Source organism: Lasiosphaeria miniovina (assembly GCF_030549165.1).
Source record: "Lasiosphaeria miniovina strain SMH2392-1A chromosome Unknown B0T26scaffold_5, whole genome shotgun sequence".
Classification (NCBI taxonomy): Eukaryota; Fungi; Ascomycota; class Sordariomycetes; order Sordariales; family Lasiosphaeriaceae; genus Lasiosphaeria; species Lasiosphaeria miniovina.
In genome coordinates, this window is record NW_026848224.1 from 2,187,992 (window position 1) to 2,207,615 (window position 19,624).

Genomic DNA, 19,624 nt, shown 5'->3' on the forward strand with positions numbered 1-19,624 from the left:
CTATTGCTGCGTGCAGATTATTCCATGTCTTCGCCCGTCCGCCATCGAATAGGGTCGAGAGATAGAAAGAAGACCAGCAAGATGACGGGGCTCGAAAAGGAAAACCTCGTCCATGAGGTACAAAAAAGTTCATGCAGAGAGGAGGCGTTGTTCAATTGCTCAAATCGTATTATGCTTCGTTTCCAGAGTACATTTCGAACTAAAACTCTCATTTTTCCTCACGTACGGATATAGTGATAAACCACATCTCGTTTAAATTATATGAAGATGCTCTTCAAGGGCAGCACATAAACCCTCTTTAGACAAAGAACTTTACCCCTAATATATCACAAATCACCACCTAGGCTCTTGTGCGACAGAAGTATATAGATAAGGTAGGTAAGTTCGCAGGCTACCGACGAGAGCAAAAGATGAGCCCCTTTGATAAATCCATCCATCTCTCCCGCAGTAAAATGTCAAGATTATGCGGTAGGTAGATCATGTGTAGGAGAAGAGACTTGGCGAGAATCAATCATATGCAAACGCCCGCCCGCCTACCTCTCTCCTCGCAAACCGGCCCAGAAACCACGAGGAATTGTTTGCTCGCGCCTCTGCTTGAAAAGGAGCACGTAACAACCCAGGCGAAAAAAGTTCCACCGCGTCGTGCCTTGATAGATCACTTGCCTACCGTGTGCAGCCCAATCCGGTCCGAGCAGGAACCCGTCTAAAAGAGCAATGGTCTGCGCCATGCTAGGCGTGAGGAAAACAAAGCCATTCCCTTCCAGTAGCGCCCTCTACTATACCCGTGTCTCCGTGGAACCCCACGCTGTTCGCGGTTCGCTCTAGTGAGTCGAAAGAGTGCCATGCATCGCGCTTTACATGCTCATCGTTCTCTGCACTAAACCTCACTTATCCTCCTGCCTCGCCACAACCCAGTCCCTCCAGCGCTTGTACTCTTCGTACTCGAGGCTCTCCTCCCTGCCCTGGTAGCGGACAACCTTGAGGTTGACGTCGCGCCAGCGGTCGCGGCGACCCGTCCAGCCGGCCTTGCGCATGAGGCTAGAAATGGTCTCTTCCTTAGTCCATCCCTGCTCGGGGGCAACATTGGGGAGGTAGGTGGCACCGTGGCGGTAGCCGTGGTATAGGAAGCTGATGCGTAGACCGTGCTTGCCGAGCTCCCAGTCCATGGGATCGGCGGCGTCCTCGAAGTTGGTAAGCAGCGTCACAGCCACCTCGAGCGACGGCAGTTCGCTCAGCGTGATGGGACTAAAGCGCGTGTCTTGCAGTGCCGACGTCAGCGCGTACGACGACAAACCCTCGCCCAGCTCGTGCGGCTCAAATGTGCCGATGCAGCCGCGCAAACTGTGCTCGCCGCCCCGCCCCGAGAGCGTGTTCCACGTCACGAAGAGCGGGGATTCGGCGATCGTCGGTGGGGGCGTCGACGACACCGACGTGGCCGGGGTGGCTACGCCTGATTGCTGCTGGAGAGATGTGGTGCTGGACGAAGACGACGATGAGGCGCTGGCGGCGGTAGAGGATGACGAAGAAGAGGCGGCGAGACGGCGGAGCGCGGGGAGGCGCTTAGCTAACTTACCGCGCCCGTCTTCTTGGACAGATTCTCCGGGCTGCGCGACCTCGTCGGCGTCATCGTCGGCGTCGTTGGCAGCACTGATATACTCGGCCCACGACATCTGGACTTGGTCCAGGGTCATGGGCTTGCGGTCTTCGAGGTGGGCTGCCAGGGCCTCGAGGCAGTAGAGGCAGTGTTCGACGGTGGACATACTGCTAATTATCCTGTAAGGCTCAGAATGTGACCTGGGAAGTAAGCAGAATGTCCGTCTCGTCGGGACAACGAACGGCGTCTTTAGAAAGAAAACGTTTGGCCGCCACCGTCTGGAGGACTGGGGTCAAAGTAGACTGAGTTGGCTTCGGCGGCGACCAGACTTGACACGTCAGGACACGGATTCGGGGAAGCTTGCCCCGGAGATTCCGTGGAGCCCGCGAATGTGGAATGTTTGGAGAGGAAACGACGGGAAGTTCAGGGAGCGCGGCGGATGTGGAGGGGTTTTGAAAGGTGGGGGAAACAAGCACGAGCTTAAGTGGGTCAGCCACCGAGAGGTGGGGTCGCTGGAGCTGTCACCTTCATAGTTGGCGGGGCTTTGCAGTGGAGCCCGATTCACGTTACCGCGAGCGGTTATCGCCAAGGCTCCCGTCGCGTTATCGTCGAGCGAGGGCTCCAATCGGCAAGCTGAAGCCCCATCAGACTGTTCCAGCCCCTGTGGCTGCCGCTTGTGGCCACAGAGGTCAGTTCACTGTGGTGAGAGTGGCCAGCGACAGCTGTTTTTGTGTCATGTTTGCCATCGTCAGTTCACTTAGAAACTTTAAAAGGGAAATCCAAAGAAAGCAGAAAGATATATCCTGTTAATTCTATTAGGCTCGCGCATCATCTTGATGAACCACCTAGAATTCTGCCTTGAGCAGTGATTTAGACGGTACCGTATCCACTGGGAATTGGGCTGGCAAAGTCCGTCACTTGAATTAAGTTTGTTTTAGCTGGACTGAGCCTTGACATGGACATGACAAGCTTAAAATACCAATGGATGGAAAGACGGAAGAAAGAACCTTAGGCTGGTTGGTATAAGCTTATTCCAGCCTGCGACCAGTAACGCCCCGCTTCTGCATTTTAGGCTGTATGTTACAATCCATTTGGTCTTGGAAAAGATTATCACCCGCGACATCGTCGGTCTTCTGTCTTTGTAGACAATAGTCGAAAACGTGTCGAAACTCCATTATTTGACTTTCATACCCCCAGGTGTTATTGCCAGAGATGCTGTCCTTTTGCCTTTTTCCTGTCAGACTCTTCACCTCTTCTTTTACTATTTTGGTCGCCGCATGAAAAGAGAAGGATGCCGAGGTTTCATGGCGATTATTTCCAGTTCGAGTTCAACCAAATGCAGAGGTCGAGGCGACAACGGTCAGGCAGCCGAAAACTGTCAGCTCACCGCTTTGGCCAAAACAAAAATAAAAACTCGACTTGGTTTCACCCTGCTGTCTCTGTTTTTAGGATTGGGAGCCTGTCGTTGAGACGTTGAAGTCAAGTCGGGTTTGACAAGAGGTGGGTTTGAAGCCTGCAACGACGCAAAGCGCTAGCCGGCAAGGATTATAGTAGGCTGAGGTGGTAGTTGGCTGGTATTTCTATTGCCCGCGCCGCCATATCAAACTGGTGCTGTTTTGCACCCGACAAGGGAAGAAGGCTTGGGTCTGCGACACGGAACGTGCCTCCCGTCCCTTTTGTCTTGTCTTGGGGTGTTTGAGGTTCCATCTCGGAGAGGGGGCTTCCGACCGTGCGGCTACCAACTACATGCCGGCTCTGCCCAAGTCCACAACCTCAAGCGGACACAGTGCCGGTTTCACCCCCTTGCTCCCGCAAAGAGCCTCGCCCCGTCCGCGCCAGCTCCCCGCAGTGGCTTTCTCGGCCCAACCATCCGATAGTCAAGCTGCGCTTCTAGGTGTCCATCCCATGGCCTGTCATGTTTAACGTACAAGCTTAAACTGTCTCGTCGCAAGGACCCAGCGCCAAGCAAGCAAGCCCTTGCCATTGTTATGACGTGAACCGGGCGAGCCACCACATTGGGCTCGAGGTCTAGAACCCCGGGTCTCAGGCCCTCGGTGTCCGCGTAGCCCTTGCTGCCATGTCTGTTCGTCTGCGCCCCGAACGTCCTGGGCTTGCTGGACTTGCTGTATGTACAGCACCAAGACGCGGTTATTATTCCCGGGCTGTCTCAAGTGAGAGCCTCTCGGAGAAGGATTGGATGGGAATGGCAGCTCGGTCGAGGCGAGGCGAAACCCGCGCGAGGAGCAGCGGCAGCCGTGCCAGCCTCCCTCGTGCCGTCCTGAGACGCATATCGTCTATCAATCACTGTCGATCCTAGGATCTCCGACCGTTCGCAGAAATGCGTCTACAAATAACCAATATGCCCTCTGGGCCCAGCCGTCTAAATACCCCCATCTCTCTCTTCATCCCATTCTTCTTTCTCTTGGCGTTTCTTCTTCATCTTCCACTACCACTTTCTTGTTTACTCTAGTATCTTCGCTCGTCGCCGGCCGACTCTATTACTTCGTTTCTCGACACCAGTATCATTTTATCTTTTTTGTCTTCTTCAGCAGCACCGGCCCAAGCCACTTCGTAATTAGTCAACATGAAGTTCACCATTGCCACCTTCTTTGCTCTGGCCTCCGTGGCCCTTGCCTTCTCCATCGAGGACCGCAATGGTGCGTCTTGGCAATGAATGAATGAATGAATGGAGGACATGTATCATGAGGAAGATGCTAACTCGATCCTTTGCTGTTTCTCAGCCCGCTATGTCCAGCCTAGACAGGCAGACATCAACTCGGTCGACGCCAGCATCCCGGCCATGTCGGACAGGAACGGCAACGTCCTCCCCTTCAACACGGCGGGTGTCTACAAGGATGCTACCGCCAAGGGCCTCTAAGTTGTCGACCATCAAAGCCGGCAATGCACACCAGGGCAGCGCCGACGGGGTAGGGAGGGAAGGCGAATGAATGCGAATGACAACAAGGTGTATTGTCGGCAGCGGCTCATTGCTTGTTTTGCACCGCCCTCCTTCAAATCACCCAGCGCTACGAAACGAAAACACCTCTTTTAATTTAACAAAAAAGCGAGGAACATGGATGAGAGGGAGGGAGAGAAGAGACAATTCGGTTGATGATAGACTTTTTTTCTTTTCTTTTCGGCAACTCCCCGGTTTTCTCCTTTGACATTTCTCCCGCCGCACAAGGCCCAGACTGTTCTTGTATATCTGGCTACGATGCGGGGGGACTGGGGGATGGGAGAGGAGCAATAGCACGTTTTGCTTGCTCCTCGGGACGGACATATAACATACAGGTATATACTTTTCTCGGTGCCTGCTCGGCACTGGAGATCCAACGACTTTGCCGCAGTGATGGCCTTGGGTTTGCCCGGGTCTCATGTATAAAAGTATCTCACTAGAATACAAACTGGGAAAAAAATAACAACAAGAACTAAGCCCATGTACTTTGCTTCAGGTGTGTCACTCCCAAGTGTCTTGACATGTCGAGGAATCAAAGGTGCACCGGCCTGAGGCGATATTTTCCTGAAAGATATAAGTCCAAGACTTTACCAAAAGTAGTAAAATCTCTAAAATTAAACTAGCGTATTCTGGCATCAAAGACAGTAAAGAAGATGCATGCAACTTTATTTTTTGTATTGTGGTATTGCTGTATTGCCGTATGTTGCAAACAACCACAACAGTTCAAACAACTCCCAGCAATGGAAACAAGCACTCAGGTGCGCCTGTCCCACCAGATCGAAGTCATGTCAGGGGCGGCGGCCGCTCAGGCTGCATTACGACCCTTACCGCAAGTGCCAGCTCAACGCTGACGTCCGTACAACAGTGGAACTGATCAACCAGGCGGTGTTCCAATCGCAGTAGTTTGCAGCTATTCCGGAAATCAACACCTTGTCATTGCTCGTCCTTTTCTTTTCCTCCTTCTCTCCACAGGTGAGTTATGGCATTCTGGCGCTGAAGGTGCGACCGGGCAGTATCCCATTTTCGGCCTGAACGTTTTACCTTGACCTGTTATAGTACCGTACCACTAGTACTGAAAAGTTCTAGTTCTAGTAGTCTAGTAGTCTAGTACTTTCAAGGCGGGAAGGAAGGCAGGGTTTCAATCTCAAATGTTCCTCGCCGGGAAACAGCACACCCGCTTCTCTATCCGTCCGGCTCGACTGCCTCTCTGCTCTCGCATCAGAAGCCGAAAAAAACGTTAGTGAATCGTTGGTCTATCGAGCTGCCTGCACTTGCAGACGGATCTCCAAGGGCTGTCAGCCCCGCGCAATAGCTCCATCGCTGAAGAGCAACTGCCCCACTCGCACCTAGACACGCTGCCAATCGAAGCCGCATGGCGTTCCCGGGCCATGGCTGGTCCGGCGCAGACCAGCAACGCCATGTGCGAAGGGCTGAGAGCTGTCGACTGGGGGCTGCTCTGGGCGAAGCTGATGGGCGGGGGCCAAGAACAGCTTCGATTTCCCATTTGGTTGGGATGAAAGTCGGCGCGCGCCCAACACACTATCAGTTATACACCATCTGGCGCGTTTCGTTTGGCAGCATGCACAACCGTCATTCCGTCTGGCAGCAATATCCTAGGAGACTCCTCTCCTGAGCGGCGCGTCCCGAAGTCCTACCCGGAGTTGGGGAATTAGCGGTCGATGATGCGGACTGCATGAGCCCTGGGGACCTCCTCTGCCGATAACTTATAAGGATCACCCCGCCAAAAAAAAACCAAAAAACCACCACAGTAACAGTCCCGCGAGCTATTTACTAGCGGCGCCTCTGTACAGCGAAGACGACGCCGACGACACAATGTCGTCCGTCAGTCTCGACCAGATCCTCTGTGCGCGAGCCGGTTGGCGCTTGAGGTACTTGATACCATGCTGGATCTTCGTCATCTCGGTCCTGCTCTGCCTCATGGGCATCTTCGCCTACAGGCTGGCCGAAACACTCGAGCACTACAATGACAACAAGGAGCAGGGCCAGGCACCTGTTGTTGAGCTCTTGTACGTCTGCACCGCGTCTAACCTGGGGAACCTCGGTGGGGAGCGCGTCTGTCTCGTCTCTTTTGCTAACCGAGGGCTTGGGCCGGAGCAGATGGGAGGGCACAAATGTTGGCTTCAACCTCATCTCGCTGGTCCTCAATATCATCGAGGTTTCCAGGATGGTGACCGACAGTCTCACGCCTTTCTTCATGCTCTTCAGCCAGGGTATCAAGCTCGCCCTCGCACTCGCCATCCTCGGACTGGACGTGACCGTCTATGTGCAGAGGACAGACGCGAACTATTCCATCATCGCCTTGGCTCTCGACTGCGGTCTCCTGTAGGATTTTGCCCACTTCTCAAGCCCGAGGTCAATGGTCACGCTGACACGGGTTTATCCAGGGTCGCGACGCTCGGAACATTTGTCTACGCCTTTTTGACGTACCGCCGCTTGCTCAAGTACGACGACTATCAGGTAACAGCCGACTCCAAGCAGCCAGAGCACGGCGACGCGGGTTTTGAACTTGGCTACAACGCTGGAAGCAGCCAGCAAGGGGCCGCTGCTTACCGCGACCGCGGCGCCGGCAGCACCGAGTACCCGAGATTTTCAAAGAGCGCCATCGACGGGGCAATGGGGGCTGAGTTCGGGTGGGGCACCACCCGCGGCGACGTGGCTCCATCGGAGATTGTTATTGCGAGCGGCGTCGTGCACAGCAAGAAGGCGGAGCCGGTAAACGATGGCGACTTGCGCAGGATGCGCAGCTATGCCACCGAGCGGGGCGTAGTTGGCGCCCACGGAGAGCTGGACCGCGACGAGGGTGACGATCTGGAGACGGTGCACCTCGACCACGACGGCGCCCGGCAAGGCAGCATTCCGACCGTGGTAGTGCACTACGAGGACGACACGCAGGCGCTCTTGGCTGATCGCGGCGTTGCCACGGGAACAAGACAGCAGTAGCCACGTCATCAAAGTACGGTCAAGAAGTTAGGAGTTGGGAGGGTTTTAGGTCAATGTTTCTAAGGGAATTCCCAGGGGGTCATGTGTTCCATTAGGAGTTCGGGTCGAGACTGGGCGAAGTCTGGTCATTGGGGTAGGTATATAAAGTTTGGTTTGGCCACGGCGTTATATATACCGACTCACTGTCCTCCCTCTGCCATGCCAGAAGAGAAGGGGCGCAAGCGAGCATCTAGTTTCAAACTGCTTTATCATGCGAGAGCCCCCCGCTTTCTCCATCACCAGCATCGTCATCATCACGGCCCTCTCCGCCGCCTCGCCTCCCCCAACCCTTTCCACCGCAGCCTGCCAGCCCACTCGGCAAACGCGGCGACGGCGGGCTGCTCCAGCAGCAGCTCGACCGTGTAGAACCGCCGCGCCAAGTCCTCGTGGCCCGCAAAGCGGTGCACGAACCGGTGGCACGCCCCACACAGCCAGGCCACGTTCTGCAGCTCGTCGGCGCGGTGCCAGCCGCGCTTGACGACTTTGGCGTGCACCATGCGCGGAATCAGGTGGTGGTACGTCAAGTTGATCCAGTCGCGCCCGCACAGCTCGCACCCCGTGACAAGGCCCTTGGTTGCTGATGCCGGCGCCGGCGCAGCTGTCGCCGAGCTGATGTACGCCGTCACCACCGGCGCTAGCAGCTCCGCCATACCCGTCTCCGGCTCCGGCTCCGGCTCCACCCCGCTGGTGTTGGTTGTGACTCCGTACGCTGCCAGCGACTCGCTGATGCTTGCGTCTACGCCGCCGCTGGTGGTGAGTCGTAACATGTCGCCTACGGCGTCGCTGCTCAGCGGCAGGGCGTACCGTTGCTGTAGCGGCGACGACGGTTTGTCTTTTTTGTTGTTGTTGTCGTTGTTGCCACCGGCAGCCCATGCGCCGTAGTCAATCTCCTGCAGCTCCGCGGGCAGCGCCGCGAAGATGGCGCTGGCTATGTACTCGACGAAGTCGGTCAGGTCGTCGTCAACTGCGTCGGCATCGGCGATTGCTTCCGGCGGTCCCGTGCTCTTTTCCCTGGCTGTAGCGAGGAATGAGGGCGACGGGGACCCGGCGGGTTTCTTGGCCCGCTGCCGTTGCCGCTGCCGTTGTTGTCGGCGCGAGCGGCGCGGGCCTGGCTGGGCGAGCTGCTCGATCAATGCCGATGACAGAATGTCTCGAAACTGCTCGTAGTTATCTGCTGCTGTCCCGTGGTAGGACTGGTGGGCCATGGCCGTCAAGTGTGGGCTGCAGATTAGGGGGTGTTGGTGGTGTTAGTGGCGTGGATAAGGGTTGTGGTAAAAGGGGGTTGAGTTGCGGGATGATGTCAGGGGCTCGACGCTGGTTGAACCGTGGATAAATGTTGCTTTACGAGCCCCTATTTGTATTGTCTCTGGACGATCTACCACAAAACATTGGTCTCTTGGACCTTTTAGCGCCATCTGCACATCCGAGCCACTTCATTGGTCTTGTCACAATTAACTTGCTACCTGGGTTTAATCGAGGGATTTACTGCTCTGTCAACGGGCAGGCCCTTTGAACCCCGCACAAGGCGTCAACACGCCGATTGGGTCTGGGTGGCGGCGGCCACTGTATGCACAAGGACATTGGATACATTTCCCAGGAAACTAGAGTGAGTCAACCGGCGACCATTTCAGGTTGTCTTCGCATACGACAAACACCATGGCTAGCAGCAGCAAAAAAAACATCGCCTTCGACCTGTACGGCACGCTTCTGTCGACCGAGTCAATCGCCGTAGAGCTGGCCAAGGTGTTCGGCGATGACGCGGCCAGGTCCATCTCTCCGCTCTGGCGGCGCTATCAGCTCGAGTACACATGGCGCATCAACAGCATGGGTGAGTGAGGTGACACGCAATATGATGTTGTGATTGGAGATGGAGAGTTTGTCTCACGCCGCAAACCACACACCACCTAGGCATCTACCGCCCGTTCAGCGACATTACGCGGGGCGCGCTAGAGCACGCCGTGGCCGAGTCGGGAGCAGCGCTTTCGGCCGGTGACTCGGACCGGCTCGTAGAGGCATACGACGCGCTGCGCGTGTTCCCCGATGTGCCCGCGGCGCTAGACGCGGTGCGGGCCCAGGCGGCCGAGGGCGCCATCGAGGCGTACGTCTTCTCCAACGGCACCGACGCCATGGTGTCGGAGTCCATCGCCACGTCGCCCGACCTACAGGCCTACGCCGACGTCTTCAAGGGCCTCGTCACGGTGCACGACGACGGCGTGCGCGTGTTCAAGCCCGACATGCGCACGTACGACCACCTGGTCCGCGCCGTCGGCAAGGAGGGCCGGCCCGGCGACGTGTGGCTGGTCACGGGGAACCCGTTTGACGTGATCGGAGCCCGCGTCGCTGGTCTCAGTGCCGCGTGGGTCGACAGGGCCGGCAAGGGCTGGGTCGATCGGCTTGGCGATGTCGTCGGCGGGATCAAGCCGACGCTGGTGGTTTCGGGCGTCGATGCAGCTGTTGAGGAGATCGTTCGAAGCGCATCTTCCTAAGTATGGGGGTTTTGTTTTTGAAGTGTTCCATTCTTTTATTCTGTACCTATCGTCATTACCTGTAGGTGGGTAAGGTATCCGTAGATATCCGTAATTACTACTTTCAAGCCTGTTCAGCCCCCATTCTCGTGGGCCGCCCAAATCTCCGCTGTAACCCAGGCGTTATGCCCATTTGTCAGCGACACGGGCCGGTCATCAGGGGTTGGTTGTTCGGCCGAAGTTGAATGGGCAAACAAAGACAATAGAGGAAGGAACCATCTACTATCCGTACTTCGTACAGCAACTTCAAACTCAAACAGTTGGAGTCAATCTAACTTTGAACTCTTGAGTTCCGAGGCAAGCAGTCACGACCCGGGAACGCCGCGGCCGGGCAATGGCGACCATCAACGCGGAAATCACGGACAAGGGCAAGGGCGTCGCCCCAAGCCACGGCCTTGCCCGTTTTGCGGTGAGCGCAGTTCGGCTTTGAGTCTCAGAGGTCGGGGGTTATTATCATCTCCACTACTACCATGTGCATTAGCCTCGAGTTCCGGAACATGTCTGACCACCCCTGGTGCTGCTACAGTGCAACTTTTGCAGGCACAAGAAAATAAAGTGAGCAGCAGTTCACGCCGCCAAATTCATTGTTTCTAAGGTCTCGGTCCGCTAACTCTCCGGAAAACTTGGAGATGTTCCCGAGAGCTGCCCAAATGCGCGGCCTGTGAGTCCACCGAATAAATTCATCCCTGAGCGTTGGGATGTCCTTACTTATAAGCACTGTGTCAGGCAAGCCCTGGCCCGGGATTTGCGAATATTCTCGGCAATTGGCACCGACGAACCGTTCTACTAGTTCTGGACCGACTACTAGTAGTAGTTCTAATAACCTCGAGCTGGAGTGCGTTACTCGAATTGTTCCCTGGTGCTCCTGCTGCCTCTCATGTCTATTCGTTCCGCCTTCAAGTTGCTATCTCTGGTCACGGCTAGCTGACAATAAACAGGCAACGACCGAAACAGCAGGTTGCGCCCGTGCCGCAGCACACCTCCTCCAACTTTGGATTCTCTACCGATCGGCTTGAGAGGGTTGAGGCTGCGCTCGAGACCCTCACTGCATCAGTTAGCCGGATAGTCGCCGCCTCCGAGTTGGGAGGCGTCCGGGATCGGGAATCCCGGCCACCAGTAACTCGCCCGGGCGCTCGGCCCACCGCTCTGTTGACGGAACAGAGCCGTAAAGATGAGGCAACATTCGGGGCCCTCTCGTTTTCTGCCGTTGGCGAGGCACATGACCAGCTTGGTCAGATCATCCCCCTCCTGGCTCCTCAGCCAGAATTCAGAGTCGCCATGGAGAGGGTAAACGACCTGGTCAAGGGACTCACCTCTTTGCGGTCTCCGGTCACCATGTTGAGCCTCAACAGCCCAAGGCAGTACCGCACGCCCGATAGAGAAACCGGTAACTACATGATAAAAAGTATGAACGAGCCTTGGATCACCAGTCCATAATTGCAGAGATGCATGCTAATTGATCGTTTGATAAAAAAACAGAATATAGAGCCATCAACAATATGTGCCGAGTGTTTTTCGACTCTCCATCTGACTCCCTACTACGGCAGGTGATCTTCGAGCCATCAGAGGCGCCACCGGCCTGGGTAATCTTCATCAATTACTCCCTCCTCATCTCAGACCTGGCGCGCCACGGTCTTTCTAGCATGTGGCGGTGGAACACCAAAATGGCTCTGGACAACGCCGCCTTGTTCCTGTCGCCCTCCAGGATGAGCATCCAGGCATTCATTCTACTTTCGTTCCGCGGCGAGGACTTTGCCACACCGAACGTATCGTGGATGCTTACTTCCTACGCTTGCCACCAAGCTCAAGCCATGTCCTTTCACATTCCAGAACCTGATATGGACTGGGGAAGTCAACAATGCCAGCTCTGTCTTTTCTGGGTTCTGTTCACTTACGAAAAGTGGTGTGCCCTGACCTTTGGCCGCCCTGCGCTATTGCCCCTATCGTATTTCCGAGATGTCCGGCTTCCCAGCTTCGACTATCTGGTCAGCTCCAGCTCCCACCCACACGCGATGCCAGCTGACTGCGAGACCTCAACCTCCCCAATCTTTGCCGCTCATGTATTCTTCCAGAACATAAAACTGGCCAAGCTTACTAGTGTTATTCTAGATTCACTCGTCTTGGGCGGGTTGCCGGCTGAACGAGACGCCCTGAAAGGCGAGCTCGAGACTTGGTATCTAGAAACCATCGACGTAAGATTGCTTTTTTTCTTCTTTTTTTCTTTGGTGTTCTTTTAGTCTCGACACAAGCTAACTGCCCCTCAAAGCTGCTTCGCCAAGCTGAACATGATGACCAAGATCTTCTGGAAAACGAGAATCACGAGGAAGCGATGCAAGCTAGAGCGACGGCAAAGTTCCGATACGCTAATACAATGATGGTCCTTATCAAGGATTTGCCTGAATACGACGGACTTCGAATCAGTCTGGCGCGCGAAGCTCTTCAGCTTCTTCCCATTATGCTGGGAAGTCATCAAAATATGTACAATGGTGTAATCTGGTATGACCCCCTCGTCCACTTTTGCGAACGATACCTATCTACCTAGCTAACCCCTTGTGAAACAACTCAAGGCAACTTCTATATTACCCGTTTACTTCGTTTTTCACCCTCCTTGCCCATGTCATCCATCATCCACAAAATCCAGATGTGCAAGCGGATCTTGCCTTACTGTACTCGATAATAAGCTACTTCACCAACCTACGACTGCAGCTGACGCTCTTGACCGAGGTGTCGCTGCGGTTAGAGCACACAGCTGAAGTCTTCTTCCGAATTGCCCAGCGACATGTCCAAGAACAGCAAAGTGCGGCGGGCCGTGTTTACACAGAATTAGAGGTACACGTGCCAAACCTGAGTACAGCGCAGCATAGTTATGGGTTGGCAAGCGATCCCAACCCAGAAGCCGCGGCCGACCCTCTCGCCTACAATTTTGGGGCGGAAGACTTTTCGCTTGACGACGAAGAAATGGACAAGTTTCTCAGTTGGCTTTCTCCATCTTTCGCAGGGGATCTCTCCACTGCTGCTAGGGGTGTTAATAACGCGCAGGAGGCTCCTACGAATCCGTCAATACCTCTGCATGAAGATCAGCACCGGGGGCAGAAGCGTCCGTTTGGGGCGGCTTTTGACTGGTTTTCGTGGGAAAAGTACTATTCAGATACTACTTGATCTAGACGCAGCCCACCAAATTCCTGCCAACCGCCCCTTGTTGGGCTATTATTTCAATTTTTATTTCCGCTTTGTACAGTCCATGTGCAGGGCACGTGGTGTTCTGAGCCCAGGCCAACAGACTTCGTTACCTGTATTCAGTCTGTTAGGACGCTGCCTTTTTCCTTATTACTCTCACGCACCACCACATTGGCTAGGCTGGCCAGTATAGTCTTGACCCATCACACTCCATTCAACCTTGTAATTGCCATTGTCAGAATTCTGGATTCCGCATTCCATATTCCGTATTCCGATACTCGGGACCTGGCAAAGAATGCGCTCGGGACGATCAACTAGGGTTGCCTTGCCGTGCTTACCTGCAGCGAATACAACGTCTTACAGTGCATTTCAGCTTCCCGTCTCAGCCCTACAGAGCGGTTCGTCTGCTAGCGGGAAGCAGGTGCGTTCCGGGACCCGTCATTTAGCCCCCTAGTCCCGTCCTACTGTCACCTTAGACCCCAAACACAGGGGCCAAGCAGGCCAAGGAGTGGAGTGCCGCAAATCAACCAACCAGGACAGCCTGGGGCAGTAAGTGAGGGTGCCAAGCCACTCGCACTCGCTCAGCCCGTGCAGTGCTTGGTTGGCAGGCTGGCACAATGACGCTGGGCTGGCACAATGACGCTGGGCTGGCTTGGCGCAGCTGAGCCTTGAGGGCGTGTGAGTCGGATCATCAAAAGACGCTGCGCCCCAGGTTTCCAGTTCCAGCCTGGCAGTCCAAGACAATTTGAATTAAATGGCAGCTCGTCGGTCTTTCATCTCGCGCGGGTCGGTCAACAGCAACGATCGATAGCACGAGCAATAGCAAGCGATGAGCTCTGTTTTGGCGGTCACAGCTCTCTTGTTCACTATAGCCGGCGGGATGCTGTCCTTCTCGTGGCTCACGTCCTTTTGGCGGAGCGCGCCTAGGCCTCGGGATGAGGCGGCCGGGGACAGACGAGGAAACCCGAGAAACAACGCGGAGTTCCTTGGATCGCAAATCGGCGGCAAGTCGGTCATCAACTACGGCTACACCGACATGCCCTGGAATCTGATGGCGTACGACATCTACTACTTCTTCAAGTTTATGTGGGCACTCCCCTACATCCTGTTTCCCTTGACGCCATCCGATTCTGGCGACCTCGACGAGCTCTCTTTCACGGCCAAGAACGTGTTCTGCATCGTGGTGCACTTTGTGCTCTGTGTCTTGCAGCTCGCCTTCATTCTCGCTTTCCCTGCGCTGGTCTTGCTCCCGGTCTGGATGGCAGCCTTGACCGTGGGACTCTTTCTACTTCTCAACCACAGCCTTTGCATTTTGCTGAACGGCCAAGACGTCGAGTACCGCTCCAGTCCGCAGTATGCCCCCGCGTTGCCAGAGCATGCTCATGAGCAATGGATCTTCATCAACGGTGTCGCTGTCGGGTAAGCTATGTTGCCCGCCGTTATCACACGCCAAACGAACGCGGTTGTGCTGAAGCAAGCTTGATTTTGAACTAGGAGCCACTGGATGCAGAGCAACCTCGACAGGCTTGCTCTCACCTTCAAGAGGCCGATTCTTGGCATTCACAACAAAACGTGAGCGTCTCTTCCAGCAGAATGTGCCGAAGTGGCCGCTAACAAGGATGCTCGCTGCACATAGGGCGGGCATTCTGTTCGATGTCCTCGAGTGCCTTGTTCAGCGAAACTTTGGCTACGCAACGGCGGACGTGCGCGTGTGCTATCGAATCATCAAAGAGATGCTCTACAAGCCACAGTTCTCAAAGGTCGTCTTCATCCTGCACTCGCAGGGAGCCATCGAGGGAAGCATGATCATTGACTGGCTGCTCCAGGAGCTCCCACAAGATCTTTTGTCCAAGCTCGAAGTCTACACGTTTGGTAATGCCGCCAACCACTTCAACAACCCGCACCGGAAGATCGTTTCGCAGGACGAGGCTTTCCGGAACCCGCTTGCAGCGTCGACAGACTCGACCAAGCTGACTGGGCCTGGAAGCGGGACCAGCACTGCCGCACCCGCACCCGCCTCCCAACCCAACGTCCAGCAGCTCCAGTCCTCTGCACCCATCGACACCGGGAGCGGTACTATTCCCGGCAATTCACAGTCTTTCACCACCGCGAACACGCCGACCCCCATCCGGCCTGCGCTGACGTTCGAGACGAGCGCCCTGGCGCCGTCGGCCGTGAGTGGTAGAGCCATAGGGCACATTGAGCACTACGCGCACACGACCGACTTCGTAGCGCTCTGGGGGGTGTTGCATTTCGCGACGACGGCGCCGGGGACGCAGACGGTACCCCGGTTCATTGGGCGCGTGTTTATACGCTCCTCCCCAAGGGGCGGTCACCAACTGGTTCAGCATTATCTCGACGGCCTGTTCCCGCTCTCACGCGACGCCGCAACTGGCGCGCTGGTCGCATGCGCCGAGGACTCCGAGTTCATGGAGAGCGAGGTCGTCGTCGGGGTCGAGGGCGACGAGATGCGGGTCGCGCGCGAGGCTATGGAGCTGAGCTGGCTGGGTGGTAACGGCGACGGCGCGAACGTCAACCTGGACGCGGTGGAAGTGCACGGCGTCAGCCCGGTGGAGAGTCGAAAGGGCCGGCACAGGACTCGTGCGAAAGCTGCGACTGCGACTGCGGCCAAGGTCAAGGTGAAAGAGCTTAGCAGACTGTGGCAGTACAGGAACGGCAGAAGCCCGGACGAGAAGCCGCCTCTGCTAGTGAGGGATGCGGATGGCGTGGTGAGGACGGCGACTATATGAGGGGTTCCTGTCACTTGGTGGTGTCTGAAGTGTGGGACTGTGGAACAAGAAGACAATCAATCATCACGGCTTTTCGGATTAGACTCGGGGGCTTGAACGGGACATGACCGCTTGAAGGTGCTTTGGACCAAATTATGCGAGGCGGTGGTGGTAGCTGTAGTAATGGGGCAGCCATCTTTTGAGACAGTTTTCCACTATGTGGTTTTTTGTTTGCTAATTTGGCCCCTTTCATTTCTTTATTTTTTTTGTTTATTTTTGTTCTTCTCTATCCCACTTTGTGACTTTGTCTTGTTCGTTCGGTTGACGACGCATCAAGTCCGCCGCTTACTACATAGTAGCTGCACTCGGCATACCGGGGTTAGGGTTAAAGAGCGTTGTTACTGTTGCCCGATAAGATAACGCCTTTTGGCCCCGAAATTTTTCTCCAATGCCTCAACGTCGAAACGGGACGCCAAAATCAACCCCGCCAAAACAGCGCTGAGCATCACATCCCCAACCACACCGGTAACGCAAAATGGGCAAGGCTAGGAAGTCAAAACGCCAATTGATCCGTGACGAGAAGAGGGCAAAGAAGAGGAGCAGAGAGGTTGCTAACGAGGAGGATGCGCCAGAGACGAAGCGCCAGCGCCAGGACGACGGCGCCAGCAATGTCGCCGGCCTCGACGACGCCCAACCCTCGGAATATGTTGCCTTCCTAGATGGCCAAGACACGTCCCACCATTCCCGAGGCCCTCTTACCAACGGCTTCGAGCGCGAGTTCTTCGGCATGCTGGCCGACCAGGAGCAGGAATACTTCCGCCACGCCGACGAGCTGCTCGAACTCAACGACTTCCCCACCACCGAGGACCGCGACATGTTCCTCCAGAACGTCTACAAGGAGGCCGAGGGCAAGGAGCTGAAGCTGGCGAGCAGCCAGTCCTGTTCGCGCCTCATGGAGAGGCTGATCCTCCTCTCCAACACAAGACAAAAAAAGCACCTCTACGACACATTCGCCGGCCATTTCATCAGTCTCATCACACATCGCTTCGCAGGCCATTGCTGCGAAAAGCTCTTTTTGCAGTCAGCCCCCGTCGTCACGCAGGAGCTGCAAGGTCTGGTGGAGCCCGAGCCCACGCCCGAACCCGAAACCAAGGCCGACGGTGAGCAAGGGACAGCCCCCATGCCACAGTCGTCGATGGAGGACCTGCTCCTCTTGACCCTCGACGAGCTCGAAGACCATCTCTCCTACCTCCTCTCCGATAGATACGGCTCCCACGCCTTGAGAGCTCTGCTCCTGATTTTGTCTGGGCGGCCTCTCGACCAGATAGCAACGAAGTCTATGCTTCAGAGCAAGAAGAAGGAACACGTCACCTTCGAAGGCGCATCGGTTATGGCCAGCGAGCTCAGCTCCCAGACCCGCGCCGTTCCTTCGTCCTTCACGATAGCAATACAGAAGATCATTGGAGACTCTACGGCGAATATTGACGACACGGCCCTCCGCGTGCTGGCAACCCATCCCACCGGCAACCCGACACTGCAGCTTTTGTTGGAGCTCGAGTTGACGGTGTTTGTCAAAAAGGCGAAAAAAGCCCCCTCTAAAGCGAAGGCGGAGGCCGGCACAGAAGAGCCACCCAAGGAAGAGCCCAAGAAGGGAGAGTCCACGGCCGGTCTGCTGGAAAAGCTGATACCGAACGCGCCCGAATCCTTCAGCGACGAAAAGTCGCAGGCCTCCGAGTTTATCAACTCGATGCTCTACGACCCTATTGGATCGAGGCTGCTCGAGACTCTAATCACCCACTGCTCAGGAAAGATCTTCAAAGGCCTCCAGGCCAAGTTCTTCGGTCCGCGTATTGCTACTTTGCTCCGGAACGACATTGCGTCGTACCCGGCTATCCGGGTTCTCAACCGACTCAGCAAGGAAGATCTCGCCGAGGCCGTAGAGAAGTCGTTGCCGCAGATGCCCGTATTTGTGGAGAAGGGCCGCTTCAACGTGATTAAGACCTTGTTCGAGCGCTGCAACGTGCGGCAGGCCAGCGAGGAGATCAAGTCTCTCCTGCAAGCGCTGACGGCCGCAAACGGCGGCGACTGGAAGTACCTGGTGCCCAAGCTGTGCCAGTTTGACGATGCAGATAATTCTAAAGAGGCACCAAAAAAGGACAAGTTCCAGCCGGATGCCGTCAAGAACAAGGGCGCAATGCTCTCCCACAGCAGACAGCTGATAACCGCCCTCTTTGATATACCCGGCCCCCCGACAAAGGCCATACAGGCATCACTCCTGGCTCTCAAACCGGACCAGCTCCTACGCCTAGCGACGCTCTCGGCCTCGACCTCGGCCATGCTGGTGAAGGCACTGGCCACATCTTCCCAGAACCCCAACTTCCACAAAGTCCTCGTGGCCGGCCTGCTGCCGCACACGTATGAACTCGCGACGTCGATGCACGGCCAGAACGTATTAAACGCCGTCATCGAGGCCCCGTCCAAGGGCGGCGACGGCATTACCGTCCCATTCCACCTCAAGGAGAACATAATGGGGCAGCTAGAGAGCCACGAGCGAGACCTCCGGGAGTCGTGGCTGGGCCGCAACGTCTGGCGCGCCTGGCGCGGAGACCTCTGGAGCCGCCGGCGCCCCGACTGGGTACGCTGGGCCAAGGAGACAGACCCCGAAGCGGACAGGTTGTCGACGGGGCCGAAGCCGAAGCAAGCGGCTGGCGCTGGTGGCGATGGGGGATGAGATTCAAAGCCGAGACCAGCGAAAACTAGCTTTGCCGGCGGTGCAAAGATTGGCAAGGGGGATACGCCGAAGAAGGCGATTGCTGTTTGAGAGAAAGGTGGCTTAGCTGCCACCCACCCCGTGAGTGATAGATACCCTGTAATTAGATCCCCTGAACTGATCGTTGCTGCTGCTCCTTCCGTACTTCCATCCTTTCTTTGAGATGCAAAAAGTGAAAAGGGAGAATCGGGAGGCTGCTGCACATCCCCCACCCCTGCCATTCTCGTCTTTTATGACCTTGGTCGCCATTCTTTTCCCTCCCTCCCCGGCACAAAGCAAGCTGGCTCGGCCAACAGCTTCCGGTGCAACGGCGGCAAGCAACCGTTTATTCTGTTTTATTCTGTTTGTAGGTTGGTTAGGGATGGGATGGGATGGGATGGAACTGTGAGGCTGTTTACACGTGCATGCATGCATGTATGTCCGAACGCGCTCCCTTTTGTCATTCCAAGGCTATCTATCTATCTGCTCACGGCATGTCATTGTCGTGGCATGGCTTCTGGCGCCGGCCGTGGTTCCCCGGCTAGCTATCATGATATCTAATTAGGTAGCCTGTATTGGTGCTTCTGCTCTCTTTGCACTCTGGCGGTATGTTTGGTTGGTTTATCTATCTAGGTAGGTATGGTTGTCACTCGCTGGCTAGGGCAGGTAGTTAGTAGGCTCTGTCCGGGGTATGTATGTATGTACGATCGTGTAGAGATACGTATACAAGGTCCACTTTTGGTGTGTTTCTCTAGCGGGATACTGGCAAGACCCGTTCTGTCGTTGATGGGCCTCATGGCTGGGTCTTTGTGGGAATGTGTCAAGCTGCCAGTGGATAGTCATGTGGACATCCGACAGCCAACAAGAGTCTCATCTGCGTGTGGATCTTGTAGG

At 55.7% G+C, this 19,624-nt stretch overlaps 8 protein-coding genes across 8 annotated transcripts; 6 read left to right on the forward strand and 2 right to left on the reverse strand.

Annotated features, from left to right (window-relative positions):
- Positions 1–884: 884 nt before the first annotated feature.
- B0T26DRAFT_651774 (AMMECR1 domain-containing protein) lies at positions 885–1,760 on the reverse strand (the record flags this gene model as incomplete). Its single annotated transcript, XM_060438305.1, has 2 exons — positions 885–1,568; positions 1,614–1,760. The coding sequence occupies 2 exons, from the start codon at positions 1,758–1,760 to the stop codon at positions 885–887; spliced, it is 831 nt and encodes a 276-aa protein (XP_060294355.1).
- A 2,418-nt stretch (positions 1,761–4,178) lies between these two features.
- B0T26DRAFT_753193 (uncharacterized protein) lies at positions 4,179–4,472 on the forward strand (the record flags this gene model as incomplete). Its single annotated transcript, XM_060445636.1, has 2 exons — positions 4,179–4,251; positions 4,336–4,472. 2 exons carry the CDS (start codon positions 4,179–4,181, stop codon positions 4,470–4,472), a joined length of 210 nt encoding a protein of 69 aa, XP_060294356.1.
- Positions 4,473–6,383: 1,911 nt separating this feature from the next.
- Positions 6,384–6,897, forward strand: B0T26DRAFT_649315 (uncharacterized protein; the record flags this gene model as incomplete). The annotated part of the gene is made up of 2 exons (XM_060438077.1): positions 6,384–6,577; positions 6,669–6,897. 2 exons carry the CDS (start codon positions 6,384–6,386, stop codon positions 6,895–6,897), a joined length of 423 nt encoding a protein of 140 aa, XP_060294357.1.
- Positions 6,898–7,804: 907 nt separating this feature from the next.
- B0T26DRAFT_781052 (uncharacterized protein) lies at positions 7,805–9,085 on the reverse strand (the record flags this gene model as incomplete). Its single annotated transcript, XM_060446704.1, has 2 exons — positions 8,413–9,085; positions 7,805–8,382 (listed from the first exon to the last, which is right to left on the reverse strand). The coding sequence occupies exons 1-2, from the start codon at positions 8,753–8,755 to the stop codon at positions 7,805–7,807; spliced, it is 921 nt and encodes a 306-aa protein (XP_060294358.1). The 5' UTR covers positions 8,756–9,085.
- Positions 9,086–9,206: 121 nt separating this feature from the next.
- B0T26DRAFT_741892 (HAD-like domain-containing protein) lies at positions 9,207–10,036 on the forward strand (the record flags this gene model as incomplete). The annotated part of the gene is made up of 2 exons (XM_060444030.1): positions 9,207–9,378; positions 9,459–10,036. 2 exons carry the CDS (start codon positions 9,207–9,209, stop codon positions 10,034–10,036), a joined length of 750 nt encoding a protein of 249 aa, XP_060294359.1.
- A 176-nt stretch (positions 10,037–10,212) lies between these two features.
- Positions 10,213–13,658, forward strand: B0T26DRAFT_352649 (uncharacterized protein). The gene is made up of 8 exons (XM_060434564.1): positions 10,213–10,484; positions 10,602–10,630; positions 10,705–10,736; positions 10,802–10,910; positions 11,014–11,480; positions 11,555–12,267; positions 12,342–12,571; positions 12,643–13,658. Exons 1-8 carry the CDS (start codon positions 10,410–10,412, stop codon positions 13,232–13,234), a joined length of 2,247 nt encoding a protein of 748 aa, XP_060294360.1. The 5' UTR covers positions 10,213–10,409; the 3' UTR covers positions 13,235–13,658.
- A 423-nt stretch (positions 13,659–14,081) lies between these two features.
- Positions 14,082–16,002, forward strand: B0T26DRAFT_650470 (uncharacterized protein; the record flags this gene model as incomplete). The annotated part of the gene is made up of 4 exons (XM_060438184.1): positions 14,082–14,432; positions 14,463–14,671; positions 14,747–14,824; positions 14,889–16,002. 4 exons carry the CDS (start codon positions 14,082–14,084, stop codon positions 16,000–16,002), a joined length of 1,752 nt encoding a protein of 583 aa, XP_060294361.1.
- A 514-nt stretch (positions 16,003–16,516) lies between these two features.
- B0T26DRAFT_650952 (armadillo-type protein) lies at positions 16,517–18,712 on the forward strand (the record flags this gene model as incomplete). Its single annotated transcript, XM_060438236.1, has 1 exon — positions 16,517–18,712. The coding sequence occupies one exon, from the start codon at positions 16,517–16,519 to the stop codon at positions 18,710–18,712; it is 2,196 nt and encodes a 731-aa protein (XP_060294362.1).
- Positions 18,713–19,624: the final 912 nt, after the last annotated feature.